Source organism: Saccopteryx leptura, chromosome 3 (genome assembly GCF_036850995.1).
Source record: "Saccopteryx leptura isolate mSacLep1 chromosome 3, mSacLep1_pri_phased_curated, whole genome shotgun sequence".
Classification (NCBI taxonomy): domain Eukaryota; kingdom Metazoa; phylum Chordata; class Mammalia; order Chiroptera; family Emballonuridae; genus Saccopteryx; species Saccopteryx leptura.
The window spans coordinates 115129168-115145316 of record NC_089505.1 but is presented as its reverse complement, the minus strand read 5'-3'; the positions used below and the strand labels follow the sequence as shown (position 1 = coordinate 115145316).

Genomic DNA, 16149 nt, shown 5'->3' with positions numbered 1-16149 from the left:
TTCCCAAGCCTCTAGGAATAAATTTCCAACTTTATGACAGAAAACACAGGATTCACTTTATCAAAATATGTGCTCCTTCCAACTTTAGTATGTATTCTGTTCTGCAAAGGTTATCTGCACTCAACTTGAAACAGCCATTACTACAGACATCCAGAAAGTGTCCCACAGCACAAGGCCACCCTGAACCAGTAAGACAGCAATACACCAGCTGGAAGATGCTGGGAGGGATGCGCCTCACCATCCTACAAGCCTCATCAGCTCAGTGATGAGCACATCCAGGTGGCAGAGAGGACACATCAAATCCTCGCTGACTAAAAACAAAATGCACACTGGCAACTCATCTCTGTACTCACTAAACTCCTTTTCCTGAGAGCATTTCCAAAGTATCTATTTCTAATCTCTTCAGGAAAATGAGGGCTTGTGTTAGCATGGCAGCTGTCAAATCACGTATGGTGCACCCTGCTATTGGGGCACAACAGCCCTAAGCTTCTTAGGAGGATCAGCCAATCAGAGCCATTCCTTAGCAGACTCCCTTGAAGTTGGCTTTGTAAAGGGATAAAGCCTTTGGCAGGTGAAGCTCTCACCACTGCAGAGGCACAAGCAAGAGCTGAAGAGGGTCCCCTAGGCATCCCAGTGCAGTGAACTTCTTGAAGGAGGGACTGGGCTACAATCATCTTTGAATCCCTCCCACCTAAGCATGGTGTCGGGCAAATACCAAGCACCTAAAATTGTTAGATAAAAAAATGAGCAGGAAATAAATAATAAATCCGAAAATCATAATTACATTTAAATCTACCACCACTCCAACTTTCTTTCCTCTGGGCAAATCCAGCTTCTCACTAGAATACACAGGCAGTCCGGGATGTGGCTCTCTTTTCAGAGCTGCCCAGATGTTCCCCCATGCTGCACCCTTTCCCACGCCCTGCGCAATCTCTCACCTCCAAGCCTGTGCTTGTGCTGAGCCCTCTACTGGGAGAGCCCTCCTTCCCCTTTGACTGATTACCATTATTCCCCATAAAGCTCGTATTATTCCCTTAAATGAACCTTCTCTGACATCCTCTTCCACCACCACCTTCACATCTTTCTTAGGTTCCCTGTTTAATGTACTCCCATAATACCCTCTACACCAGTGGTAGTCAGCCTGGTCCCTACCGCCCACTAGTGGGCGTTCCAGCTTTCATGGTGGGCAGTAGCGGAGCAACCAAAGTATAAATAAAAAGATAGATTGAACTATAGTAAGTTGTTTTATAAAGATTTATTCTGCCAAACTTAGCGAAAAATCTGACATAAAGTACTTGGTAAATAATTATTATTATATGCTTTAACTTGCTGTAACTCTGCTTTATGAATTTTATAAAGTAAAGTTACTTCCCTACTTTATAAATCACCATTACTGTGGAACCAGTGGACGGTTAGAAAATTTTACTACTAACAGAGATACAAAAGTGGACGGTAGGTATAAAAAGGTTGACTACCCTTGCTCTACACAATTCTAATATCTTACCTTTCCCACACGGTGGGATAATCTTTAGGTATTTATAGCCCCAACTAGATTGTGAATTCTTAAAAATATAGGGGCTGTTTTATTCATTCCTGTGTCCCCAACACATAGCATAGGACTCTACCTACAGAGGATAATCAATGTTTAATGAATAAATAAATTAATGACTGGCCAGGCATTTGGATTCAGAGCTCAGAGAAGAGTTCTCTGTAGTCCCTCATGATTCCCAACAAACATGGATGTTACTGCTTTCCCAACAATAGTATTGGGGAGAGAAAGACTCCTCTGATTACTATATAAAAAGAGGTCACCTGACACAAGTATGGTAGGACAGAGAAATGATGGAGAGAAGGGGAGAGAGGTATGTGTGCCTGATGGCCCCTGAAGGGCACAACTCCAATGCCGGCAGAGACACACAGACAGCAGGCACGGCGTCCAATTGAAATGCCTTCTACAAAGACACCACTACTCTTCATGGCAGCATTAGACAGTTTTTCCTTCTAAAACTCTTTAGCTCACAAGGATCCTGAAGAATGTCTTGTCTACTATACTTTCCTCATCTGACCCATGAGGAAACCAGAGCCCAGAGAGATTAGGATGACAGGACCCTTCGGGGGCTGAGTCTGGGGGGGGGGGGGAGTTCAGGTTTCCAGACTTCAAATCCAGTGCTCTATAATGATCTGAGTGCCTCTCCGCCCCGGTCAAGCTTTCACCACCCCGAACCTAAGAGGCACTATCCTGCTGGGCAGGCACTCTCTACAGCTCACAGACCTGGCCCTGCTGAGGCTGCGCAATTATGATCTGCCCAGGCTGGATGGTGGTTGTGGAGCTGGTGGTCTGCTGGCCTTGCTGCTGCCCCTGGACTTGGACGGCTGTGGGCTGCTGAGCCAGCGTGAAGTAGTACTGGACGGGCTCGGCAGGAGTCACAGACTGGCGCACCTCCTCCTGCGGGGTAGAAGGAGAGGCAGGTAAGAGAAAAAGAACCAACTCAGCAGCCGCCAGAGTGAATTTCCATTCTTCCCCTAACGGGCTCTGTGCAGTTGCCTGCTGAATGCTGAGCTCTCCACATTTGAAGCCAAGGGAAAGTGGAATTCGAAGAGACCAGTTGTGCTAAATCAAACTAAAAATAACAGATTCCATAGGCTTCACAAAACATATAGCCAATTTTCTGAAGTACAGAGTTATCGCCCATTGTGTGATGAGTTGCAAACGGGCAGACAATTCCCTTTACTCAAAGCCAGGCACTAGCAGCGCTTGTCAGTAAACGCTGTCAGGCCTGTGACCTGAGGACAGTGCTAAGTGAGAGCACTGGAGATGATGCACAAACGTGTCTTCGGGCTGGTTCCCCACTCCCAAATAGGCAGCACTCGCCTTATGTTGTTCCCACCACCTCAGGAGGGACAGAGCCGGAGAAAGGGACACAGGGCTTGTCCAGGGTTGAAATTTCAAAATCAGCTGTTAGGATCAAGAACACCAGTAGGCAAATGTCGAGCTTTTCACAGCAGGTCAAAAGCTCAGTGGTCACTGAGAGCCACATCTAACCAGTGTGACATCTGGTTCTGGTCGTACTTAGCCACAGAAGCGCAACCCAGGGGGCCTGAGGGACAGCTCTCCGCTGGGGTGCTGCCTTGGCTGACTAGGGAGGTCGCATTCTGTCCGATCTGCCGGGTGAAGAGACTTCCTTCTTCAGCTGACGTTTTCCATGGCAGAAGGAGTAAACAACCCTCTCCCAGCCACCTTGAGCTCACAGCTGAGAGTGTAGGATGTTTACACACACTACGGCATGGTCACAGCCTGAGGGTCCAGGGTTGGTTGACCCCTGACCACTGACACAGAGATCGGCATCTGCTCCGGAGGGCCCTGTGACACACGGTGCCCCTGCCTGGGACAACGAAAACAGCAGAAACATGCAACTTGGGCTGGCTAAACAAAAAATTAGCTAAATTTACTCACTCCTTTGTTCTGGGTTAAGTTTGCCAAGTTCAAGAAAAGAGGAAACAACACTTATTCAAGGTATAAACTTCGAGGTGGACTGCCTCAAAGCTTCCCAAAGTGGCAATGACAAAGTTGGTATTGACCCCTTCCCTCATTAAGGCAGGTGCTCTAATCTGTGCTTACACGGTCCTTTCCTCATTACACGTTTTTGTCCTGGTCAAATCCGCTTTCCCTGTTAGAATATAGGTAAAACCTAGCTCTCTCTTGCTCTCCACTGTCCCTACTATTCAATCCCTTGTAGGCACCCATAAGCCCCTGCTGAGCGAATGGGGTTAAAGAGCCAGGCAGACAGACACAGGAAAGAACAGGCACACCGTGTCTTACTGTACTTTGCTTTGCTTCCCAGGTGTTGAGTTGGTTTTTTTGACAAACTGCACCAGCAAAAAGATTACAACTCACTTTACTGAGATACTTGCTTTACTACGGTGGTCTGTAACCAAACCTGCAGTATCTCCCAGGATGCCTGTCCTCTTTATTGTGGTGGCCTGGAACTGAACCTACAGTATCTCTGAGGTATTCTTATACTTTTTTTTTAACCCATGTTGGTAGTAGAACAAATTCTCTTAAACACAACATCTTTTACCAATAGAAAAGTGTCCTTAACCCTCCTTGCTACCTCTAGGATTTTGTGGCCTAGTGTGGAGAGAAGCTCATACGCCCTGTAGAACAGGGCTGGGGGTAATCCCAGGATCCTAAATCTAGGACTCCTGATATACAGCCTCTGAGAAACTTGGGTCTTTTCATGACAAGGTTCCCAGATGGCCATCCACTCAGCCTAGGCAGACACTTGCAACATTGTGGGTTTCAGAGCTAGTCCTCAAACATGAACTAACTTTTTTAGGGTAATGTATTCTGTGCTTCAGACCCAAACAGTCTGAACCCTGAAAGTGGTCATGCTGAGGCAGGAGGAAGAGGAGGAGGTCCTCTCTTATTTGCACCTAGTCTCGGTTACCAGAACAACTTAACTGTGACAATGTCACCTCCACTTCAATTCCAACTTACCACTATTGTAAGGAAAGGTCAGTCCTGTCAACTAGATCTTGGCTGTGAAAGGGATAAAATACTGATACCCTCCCTTTAGCCAAGAAAGTGCTCTTTTTCGAAGCTCGTGAAATGACTTCAGTGTATTTATTTTCCACTGAGATCTCCCTTCCCACTTTATAAAAAACACCAATCACTAAAGTCCAGACCTATCTTGAAAAAACTCTCAGGTGATAAGAAGGTACTGAGAGCCTCCCCGGAACAAACCTATGGGAAGTCAGGGAGTAGTGAGACATTGGCATTTCCTAGCCCTGGCCTGTGATTGTTTCATATCCAGTGACCCCTGGCTGCAGCTGATGTACAAGTGAATATGGTCTTTTTGCCAGACAAAAAGCAAAAAAAATACTCCTTTCAGAAGCCAAAATACTTTTTGCCAAAAGCTATGAAAGCAGGTAGAGAGCTTCTCCTCTGCTGCCCACTACAGCCTCCTCACTTGTTTACAAACCAGGCAGTGTCCAGGACACTCAGTCTAGTAGAGGTGCCTAGCTTCGCATGGTGACGGAGGCATGACTGCTCTCAAACCACTGGAACAGAAGGAGGCATATCTAAGGCTCTTCAGCGCTATGAAGACACGTTCGGCCAATGGAGGTCAAGCTAGCAAGGGAATGATTATGCTTAGTTTGAAGAGATGAGTGAAGAGAAAATGGTATTTCAATGGGCAGAACTTTCAACTCATAGCTTTAGTGGGGTAGAAGTCAGGTCTCAACTCCTTCTGCTTCCAAAGTTTTTACTTGCTTCCCTGAAGAACAAGAGAAATTCCCAAGCACCTTTGAGAAGTCAAGGGCCTTAGATCCCCAACTCAGTATCTGTAGCTCGTTCCTTTCCCCAGCAGGGGAACATCATTCCAAGTGCCAGAACAATCTCGGAATGGCTGGATAAATTCAAAACGGGGTACTTGCCCAGCTTGAAATGTGGCCTCCCCAACCAGAGGGCTTGCTCTTGGAATGTGTTCAGAAGTGGAGACTGACAGACAAAGCCAGAGAATGAGCAGCATCACCTTCTAGGGCCATCACTACAGTGTCATGCAGCTAGCCCCAGACTGGAAAAAAAGGACATTCACTTCAGTAGCAGAATGAACTGCTGCCTCCTTCTGAAAGGGTGAATTTTGGAGAGTGGTGCTTTTAAAGGACTTAAGGAGGTACCCGCCAATTTGGAGCTTGGGAAAACTTCATGTCTACATAGGAGTAAAAGTGCTACCTTAGAATTTCAGACCAGCCTTCGGCAATCTCAGCCTTTCAAAGGCAGGCAGCAACTGTCTCAAAAAGGATGCCAATCAATGGCTTGAACACCTAAAAAAAACTGAGTCCAGACAACAAGAAGCTGTTTCAGCTAGACACTTTAAAAAGAGACGGATAACAGCATTTCAGTGAAGGTAGAGTGGAATAAGGAGCTGTAAGACACTAAGAGAACCAAGGACTGAGGACTTTGGAGGAAGGGGCAGGACATGACCTTCTCTCCAAATCCTCTGGTTCAGCAGGAAGCCCACAGAGGACAAGCAGGAGTTAGCACACAGAGCAGGAGCAAGGCCTGATTTTGTTACACATCTCACCACCTTGATTTTAAAGGTGGCTTCTAAAACAAAACAAATTCCAACGAGAGCGCATGTGTGTCGCCTCATTTGTTTTGGAGGAAGAGAAGTGGTCTGAGTTCTGGTTGTAGTGACTCCTCAGAGGAGGGAAGCACCCCAAGAGGAGGGACTGAGCCCACGGGCACTATCCTGCCTTGTTTCCCAGGCGAGGTGCAGCTGGGGACGACCGTGGCAGCCTGCCGCTGTAAACATCCGACTGAAAGCTCCTCTGAACACCTTACAGCTTCCAGTCAAGGATGTTTACAGTAGCAAAGACTGCCCAGAAAGAACGAAGACACAGTGAGGCTCCCTGCTCTAGTAAGGAGGTGACAAGAGGGCTTGCTAATCCAAAGGCCCCCAGGCAGGGTCAGGATTACAAATGTCCTTTAAGATGCCCACTTCTCCTACACTTCTGGACTGGTTATTAATATGAGACAACATGGGATCGCTGAATGACTGTTTCTAAGGATAATATACTATGAAATAATTCATTAAAACCACTTAAAATTTTATTAACAAACCAAGGTAAGCAGAAAAAGGCACCACTTTGCCCCTGCCAGACTCTGCCACAATTCCCCAAGTGTCTCCACTACCACCCGGCAAGTCATGCAACCTGTGTGCCTGAGACTGAGTTACACAGGACATGGGTCTACTACTATTGCAATTAAGAGCTGAAAAAAAAATAATCGGTGTGACCTTTGGAGAGGGGCTGACAGAGACAGGGAAAGGCAGACAGACGGACATTTACATTCTTTCTCATGATTGCCTAGAGAACAGTTTAATGGTGATTCTTAAATTTGGCTGCAAATTAAAAGCAGCTAGGGAGTTTTAAAAAGTGCTGATGCCTGGGCCTCCCCCTCTCAGCTTCCAATTCAGCTGGTATGGGGGGGAGCCTGGGCACTAGCATTTTTAAAACCCTAGCAGGTGATTCTAATGTGTAGCCAGAGCACTACATAGAGAACCACAATCAAGAGTAAGAGAAAACCAAAGTCCACTCACTCTGCAAACACTGCTGTGCACACAGAGAGGCCATTTTTTGAAAATCTAATATCTGTAACTTGCTGGGCATGTTTTCCCATCCCAGATTAAGAACTCTGATAGAATTCCTAGGATACCTTGAAATGAGCTACACTTTTAACTGTTTGTAACTAAAGTCTTTAATTTTCACTGAAATACTACCTCAGAGGCACTGAGTTAAAAGTGTCCATAAATGAGTAGCAGAAGATGTTAAAGATGGATCTGGTCTAGAGAAGGAGAAGCAAAAGAAACAGCAAATGACGTGTGCCGAGAGGGAAAGGAGCATTATCTGACCCCCACACACACGGTGCTCTTCAGTCAGCAGCGGCTGCGCCTTCCCAGCTCACCTGACGCTTCGGCGGTTTCAGCTCATCTCTTGGAACAATATCGATGAGAAAGTCAAACTGATCAAATTTTGTAATTGCCATGGCGATATCATTCCTCTGTAACAAAGAAAACAAAGGTGAAAAGTTAGTCTGGGAAGAAACTAGTTCACCTGGCTTTATACCCTCCACATTACAAGTAAGAGAAGACGATAGCTCCTAAGCCAAACTAAGTGTCCATAAATAATAGATATAAAAAATATATATACAATATTATAAATAAATAATAAATAAATAAATAAATAAATACCTTGCCTCTTTGGTTCACAAGTAGTTAAAACCTTTTTTGAATCTCCTGGCTGAAATCTTAACTCATTAATTTTTGCAATTTTTTTCTACTCACTGGTCTGTAGCTTAGTTTCCACAAAACTGTAATTTTTATTTTGAAATTCAAAATCGCAATGTTAAATCCATGGTTTAAATTTTGTTTAATGTAATATAAATACTGGATGTCTGAAGTTACTAGATAGAGGCTCAGATGGGCAGACAACATCAGAGTCTGTGAACTAATGATATTGAAACCAAGGCCCACTCTGAAGGGGGTTCTTTCTGAGATTGACACTCCCTTTCTTTAAACAATAAAATTAGAGTTTCTTCTTTTTTTTTTTTTTTTGTTTGTTTGTTTTTACAGGGACAGAGAGAGAGATAGATAGGGACAGACAGACAGGAACAGAGAGAGATGAGAAGCATCAATTATCAGTTTTTCGTTGCGACACCTTAGTTGTTCATTGATTGCTTTCTCATATGTGCCTTGACCGCGGGCCTTCAGCAGAAGCGGACCATGTAACCTCTTGCTCGAGCCAGCAACCTTGGGTCCAAGCTGGTGAGCTTTTTGCTCAAGCCAGATGAGCCCGCGCTCAAGCTGGCGACCTCAGGGTCTCGAACCCGGGTTCTTCCGCATCTTAGTCCAACACTCTATCCACTGCGCCACTACCTGGTCAGGCTCTTCTTTTTTTTTTTTTTTTTTTTTTTAACTAAAAACCAACATACTAACACTTTATGAAAATTTTAAAGAAAAAAAAACAGAAAAAAAGGAGTGAACTCTAGTGAATGATATGCATGTTGAAGTATTTAGGGAAAAGTAAACTCTGACATTCATTTAAAAATAGAAGACAATTGATACAGAGGGACAGAGAGATATGGGGATAATATAAGTAAAATTTTAATGGTGGGATCCAGGTGGTGAGTGTGCAAGTGTTCACTATGAACTCTGTGCTTATATTTCAATTTTTTCATAATAAAAAGTTGGGACGGTCATCCTACTAACAAAAATCCTTAGCAACCTCTACGTATCACATCTTAAGAGGTGACTCATCAGACAAAATAGAAGGGGATGGAAATTTTCTGTTTTTTCCTTTCCTTGTCTGTGATGGCCCCAAGCCACTGAAATGCAAAACTCCAGTCCACCATTCTTGCCAACTACCAGCTTGATAATAAACCCATCCTACCGAAGCAGGGAACATCTTAAAGCTGCCAGGACTAATTTAAGATTAGTACGATATAGTATCACATTCTTGATGATGTCACCTACTCAAAGCTATCTAAATGGCTCATCTAAGGATGGAATGAGGGAAGAAAAAGAAATAATAATCACCTCCAAACACACACCAAAGTGTTCTAAAGTATTTTGAAAACATATATATATTTCGTCTTTTTAACATTTTTAGTTTGTCCTTTTAAAAAAATGTTTATTGTACTGACTTTAGAGAGAGAAGAAGGGAGAAAGGGGGAGAGGGAGGGAGAGAGAGAGAGAGAGAGAGAGACAGGAACATCATCCTGCTCCTGTATGTCCTAATCAGGGGTCAAACCAGCAACCCCTGCCACTTCGGGACGATGCTCCAACCAACCTAGCTATCTGGGCAGGCCAATTTTGCCTTGTTAAGTGCTAATTTTTTACTGAATTATTACTATTATTCAATAAAATACAGGTATCTAAAGTACACAGCTGGATGAATTTTAATAAATATATATACCCAGGTGGCGATTATCTAGATAAAAATATAAAATGTTTCCTTCCGTCCTCTTCCAGCCAATTACCCTGCCCCACAATCTGAGGTCACCACAACTTTGATTTCTATCACTATGGACAGTATATGTCATCAGGTGCTACATAATTTTTTTTCTCTGTTTTCTTTTGCTTAACATAGTGGTTTTGAGCTTCATCCATGTTGTTGTATGGATCAATAGTTTGTTTCTTTTATTGCTGAACAGTAATTCATTTTATGACTATATCAATTTTTTTATATATTCCTCTCTTGGTGGATACTATTATAAATAAGATCAGTATGAACATTTTTATACAAGAATGTCCACACTTTTGACTGTGTAACTAGGACTGGAATGGTTGAATCATAGAGCAGGGATATGTTTAACTTTACTAAAAGACGCCAAATAGTATTCCAACGTGACTGTACCACTTTACATTTTCGCAAGCAGTATATGAGTTTCAGTTACTCCACTTCCTTACCAACACTTGGTATTATCAATTTTCTTTTGGATTTTAGCCATGTTAGTGGGTATAAACCAGTATCTCATTGTGGTTTTAATTTGTATTTCCCAGATGACAAACTATGTTATGCACCTTTTCATATGCTTGCTGATCATTTGGAATCTTCTTTTTTGAAGGGCCCATTCAATTGTTTTGCACACTTTATTTTTTAATCTTAACTGATCTTTTTTTTTTTTTTTTTTAAGTGAGAGGAGAGGAGATAGTGAGATGACCCCCACATACATCCCCACTGAGATCTACCCAGCAACACCTGTCTGGGGCTGATGCTCGGACCAATAGAGCTATACTCAGTGCCTGGGGCCACACTTGAACCAATCAAGCCATTGGTTGCAAGAGGGGAAGAAAGAGAGAAGGTGAAGAGTGACAGGAAGAGAAGCAGATGGTTCTTTCTCTTGTGTGCGCTGAGTATCAAAGCTGGGACATCCATACGCCAGACTGATGATCAATCCAATGAGCCAGCCAGCCAGGGCCAATCTTAATTAATCTTGAAAGTAACTTCGATTGGCTCTCTACATCTACAAATCTTCAAGGCAGCATAAGGAAGTTCTTAATGTCTAGCTGCACTAGAATGCAGGCTTCCCAGGGGTAGGGATTTGTCTGTTTTGTGTATTAATCCCCAGAGTCTAGAAGAGTGCTCGGCATATTGTGGGTGTTTAATAAGTATTTGTAGAATAAATACATGCATTTTCAACTTTGGAGGTAAGAGGAAACAAGAGGAGAAAACAATTTATTTTCTTGGCTATGTTTTTAAAATACTGTTGCTCTCTTGTCATACCCTTCCTCTTATGTGGGAGAAGCCTTTCCTCCAAGAGCTGGGGCCTGGCTGTTGAGGGGAGAGCCCCTAGAGCCAATGGCCAAGGAGTCTTCATACAATATGAGTGGTGATTTGTTGGATTAAAATAAAAAGAGAACAACAAAAAAAAAGAGACAGAAAGGATTTCCAGGAAAGCTGACAAGAAATAAAAAGGCTAATGAGGTTAGTAAAACTGATTCTTCCTGAGATTGTCCTTTCCTGGAGCCTCCCATGGCTTCCAATCATTTATCAGGAAACAGAAATATCATGCTAGCCTCTGTTCATAGTGAGGGCTCACCATGTGAACAGTTCAGTCACTGAGTTGTGAAAACCAGGCGAGAGATGGAAATTCTTGTTGGGGAAATACTATTATCGCTATAAGGTATCCCTGCCTCCCAGTAGTACAGGAAGATGCTAATTACACATGTCAGCTTGACAGAGGCTAAGGAAGAACAATCTTTGGTCCAAAGCCATGCAAGAGAAGCAGTCAAGGACAGCTGCTTGCCCAGTTATCCCATTACCTGTAGAGTCCGGCGCTTATTATCCTCTGTGTGGATCCAGGCTCGAAGAGTCAACTCTGTGATAAAAATCTGGGCTGCCTTGGCAAATAGCACAGGGGCTTCTGCACTGATCATCTGCAACACACATAGGCCCTCCTTGTCAATCATCAGTAAGTCATTCAAATCAGTTAGTTTGTCCCTTACCTCATGTCCTGCCATTGGACTACAGAGCAAGGGTTGAAAAATGAGAAGGTGGTAGTCTCAGGAGATCCCAAGGTAAAATAAACCCACAAGTAGGACAAAGCAGGTAGAAGGAACTAGACAGAAAGAATACTTATCTAGCACCTACCATGCACTTTCTTACTCTCATAATAGCCTTTTAGAGAAATGAAGGTGTAGAAGAGGTGGAGGTTAAGTAACTTGCCCAGGGCCATAAAGCCAGTAAGTGGTATAATCCAAGGAGAGACAGTGTGGAGAAAATAATGAGTTCAAGAGTCAAAGGATTCAGGCAAAAACTAAGGCTTCCCATCCTTCTGGGCCTTATTTTTTACCTATTAAAAAAAGAGGATAACCTTCCAGTGTTGTGTAAATCAAATAAGAAAATATATGTGAAAGCACCCAGCACAGGACCTGGAACGTAGTAGTGCTCAAGTAATGTAAGCCCTTGCTCAAACAAAGCTCCGAATCCTGCGGGAGGTTGTACAGAATAGAGCCATTGGAAGGGCTCTGGGGTTAAGAAAGCAGGAGATAAGTATTGGGATCTTGGTTTTCCTATCCTGGGCAAGTCATTTTTAACCTTTTTATCTATTTTTCTATCTATAAAATAAAACTAAAAATTCTTATCCCATCAAGTCTCATAAGGATACTATGAGGAGGAAGTAAACTAATAGAAGGAAAATTGCTGTGAACTGTCAGCTCTCTATACAAATACAAGAGACTTAATTTTGAGTGGTAGGGAGAGAGTCGCTCTTTCTCTGAGAGGTGTAGGGTGTGGCGGACTCCTAGGAATACAGTAACGGCCACCTCCAAGTATACCCTTCTCACAAGAATTATTCACGTAAAACTTACAGATGCAACATAATTATCAAATATTTCTTAGACCTCAGATCAACAAATTAGAGATTGTAGTAAGATGGCACTGTCCTGATGATTTGGTGCTACATGTTTATTCTACCTGCTGAAAAGAACTGGGTGATTCAAAAAACACTCAGCATCTTTTCAACATCTATAAAACAGGATATCCCAGGTTCTGAGAAAAACCATACAGTAATTCAAACTGATTAATTTCAACTCACTTAACAATTTTATGAGGAACCAAATGAAAAAGTAACAGACAATAACAATATTTTCATCTTTGTTTAATTAAACTCTGAGCTCTAGAGAAATGAGCAATAACCTACCCATCATTTTATCATTCATATAAATAAAATTAATGTGAATTCACCTTCACATCTTCATCCAGTTTCATAATCTTCTTAATACGGGCCAGTGGGAGTTCCTGCACTCGGAAATCTTTCTGAAATGAGTAACAGATGGTGCATAAATGGTGGGGACAATCAATAGGGCAAGACAGGCATCACGAAGCACACTGACTGACGTGGTCCCTCCTTCCAGAAAATATGGCAGGAAAGGAGGTACAGAGGAGATGAAATACAAGCTCCAGAGCAAACTTCTTAACCCATGCAGAGCGTTATTAAACAACTGAAAGGTTTCAAGATAAACTGAGGATGGCTTCTAACAGTGCCCTCCTGACAAGTAGCCCCAAACAACACCAGGTTCTTTGCCAGCACAATATAGAGGTGCATTATGAGTGTCTTTTTCTTCCCAGGAAAGTTTACCAGTATGTAATATGCAGATTAAAATTAGATTTTTGGCTCAGGAGCACTCATTCCTCTAGGTTGCCAGTTCGTTCTTCTATTCAGGGATTACAAGGGCCAAGTGCCAGCAGCACCTGACCACAGAGACCCCACAGTTCTCTTCTGTCAGTGTGATATCACTACTTCTGACCTTTGCCAGGAGCTCCGTTCTGCTCATAGCAGCAAAGGGCTTGTCTCCAAAACTGGCTTGGGGGAGGAGGCAGAGGGGATAAGAAGAGGGCAAGGGTGAATGTATCAGCCGGCTTTTGGAATAGCCCTGGCACTTTTTTTCTTAATAAACAAGACTGAGCTGGGGGAAACCACATCAATTTCACTCTGAACAGGATTAAGAAAGGGCTTTTTGACCAGTACAACTCAATTATTTGTGATTAAGCCCTTTTTTGTTTTATTTTGATACTACTAGTATTTAACACCTGCCCAATGATGGAGGCAACTCTAGAAATAAAAATCAATTCTGGGTTTTAGAGCTGCAATGAAGACAAAGGTGCAAAGGCAGAGATTAGCTAAATTCAGCAAAATCCCTGCTGGGACTAGGTGTCAAATGATTGATTCTATAAGTGGTCTGAAATGTGACTCACCAAACCCAATATACTCACCTGGGAATTTGCATCATCACATTATGGAAAAGGCAGCTATTATTTGAGATTTGGTATAATCAACATACAAAGTAAACTTTCTTTTCCAAGATCGACAGAAACCTTAACTATATGTCAAAGGGGGCATTTTGGAAAAACATAAACAGCCTTCCCAGAATCCACTTTATAATTATAGAAGAGCAACTAATAGGATAACATGTAGAAGACATCTAATTTCCCCATGTAAACTCAACAAGCTCCCTGGCTACTGGCTACCACTCACCCCCACAAACTTCCAACACCAATTTTTTATCTTATCCTTTTCAAAACTTCCCATGAAATCGCTACTAAAACTAGCCCAGGAGTGGCAGAGGATTAGGTCCAGTTTATTAAAATTTCACCAAAAGGAGAAAGCAGAACACATTATTTCTTTTTTTTTTTTTTTTTTGTATTTTTCTGAAGCTGGAAACGGGGAGAGACAGTCAGACAGACTCCCGCATGTGCCCGACTGGGATCCACCCGGCACGTCCACCAGGGGCAATGCTCTGCCCACCAGGGGGCGATGCTCTGCCCCTCCGGGGCGTCGCTCTGTTGAGACCAGAGCCACTCTAGCGCCTGGGGCACAGGCCAAGGAGCCATCCCCAGCGCCCGGGCCATCTTGCTCCAATGGAGCCTCAGCTGCGGGAGGGGAAGAGAGAGACTGAGAGGAAGGAGAGGGGGAGGGGTGGAGAAGCAGATGGGTGTTTCTCCTGTGTGCCCTGGCCAGGAATCGAACCCGGGACTTCTGCACGCCAGGCCGACGCTCTACCACTGAGCCAACTGGCCAGGGCCAGAACACATTATTTCTATTCTTATTTTTCCTCCTCTTTCATTTACTCATTCATGTAACTCAACTAATATGATATCTCCTACTAAATAAAAGATGCAAATCTATTCTTACCTTTAAACAGCTTATAGTTTGTTAGAAACTAACATAAAAACATTATAATCCCCTAGCCTATACCAGAAGGGGGGTGTAAAATCCCAGAGGGACAAAGAAAATAATCAGCTGGCAATGCAGGGAGGGCTTGGAATGAGCAGGAAGAGCTGGCACATGTTCCACAGAGAGGCTGACATCTGAATTGTGTCTAAGGGATGCTACAAATTTGCTTATTGGAAAAGTATGAGAATGTTATTCAGACAGAGGGAACAGCATGCACAGAAGCACAGAAAATATGGCCTATTTAGATTTTAAATATATGACCTTAATACAGAGGTGAGCAACAGGAAAGAGAATGCTGGATTGAGGCCAGACCCCAAAGGGATTAAAAAACAAAGCAAAACATTTAACCACAGAAATCAATCACTGCTCTTCCTTCTTGTGTGGCATATCACAGAAAATGAAACTGCTAACCAGAAATGCCAAAGAGAATGCTGGGGATAATCATTTGGAAGGCCTCCCGGGATGATACACACAGATTAGAACCATAAGATTTAGCTCTCTTGCAAGTGTGCTCTAATTTGGCTTGGTTATTGAGTAAAATTTCCACAAGATTGTTCCAAGATTACTTAACCAAAGCCCAACGCTGATAATAAAACCTCCTTTTCCTACTGGAAAGAATAAAATACCACTTTTAGAATTTCTGAGACTAGTCTCTAGTCAAAAGCAACAAGAAAGGGTCAAGGATAAAGAAATTATATATCATTCCCACCTTGGAGACGTATGAAATGAGGCAGAAATTTATAAGAAGCTCAGCTCTAAGTCCCACCCCAACCCATTTTTCTGTGTGAAACTTTCTCATAATGCCCAAAACTTGAGCTCTTCAATGGGCAGTATGTGAAAAGTGAATCTTCAGATACGTGGGTTATGTATGTGGGTTGGGGGGGGGGGGGGAGGTCATTATTACTGACAATAGACCAGTTTCCTATAATCTCATCCTAGCTTTCCAGTTACATATAAGGGTATGTGATAAGCTGAATGGAGAGGGGAGCCCCTTCACTATCAGTAGATTGAGGTCCACTAAATTGGCTTTCAATTCAATGCCCCCTTCATCACTGGCAACCATGCAACTGATGTGGATAATATGAATTCTCCTGATGCTGATCCAAGTGGAAGAACAACCGAGACAGGCCAACTCTTTCTTTCTGCTCTTGTTAGTGTTATCGGCAAGGTGGAAGAGCAGATTCCCTCTCAGAACATTTCTGTGCTCCTGACCCCAATGAAAGAACTACTTTAAAAATGCTGCCATCTGAAACTGCTGAGTTTTAAGTCTGAATTCACTCAATGAGAGTTCAGAGCCAAAGAAAAGTCAATGGGTCTCAGGCTGCACTAAAGAACATCCCGAGTTTCAAATAATGATGAGAAATCTTTTCCAGGCCTACCTGATCAGGCACTCCGGCAGACAAGATTCA

General features: G+C 43.1%; 1 protein-coding gene across 4 annotated transcripts in view; it reads right to left on the bottom strand.

The window, feature by feature from the left end:
• NFYC (nuclear transcription factor Y subunit gamma) overlaps nucleotides 1–16149 on the bottom strand; it is a 68179-nt gene that overhangs the window by 9751 nt on the left and 42279 nt on the right. For all 4 annotated transcript variants that reach the window (XM_066375990.1, XM_066375994.1, XM_066375993.1 and 1 more), the window contains exons 3-6: nucleotides 12751–12822; nucleotides 11328–11441; nucleotides 7469–7564; nucleotides 2273–2446 (exon numbers count right to left, since the gene is read on the bottom strand). In XM_066375990.1, coding sequence (XP_066232087.1) covers nucleotides 2273–2446; nucleotides 7469–7564; nucleotides 11328–11441; nucleotides 12751–12822 — 456 coding nt within the window. The remainder of the gene's footprint in view (nucleotides 1–2272; nucleotides 2447–7468; nucleotides 7565–11327; nucleotides 11442–12750; nucleotides 12823–16149) is intronic.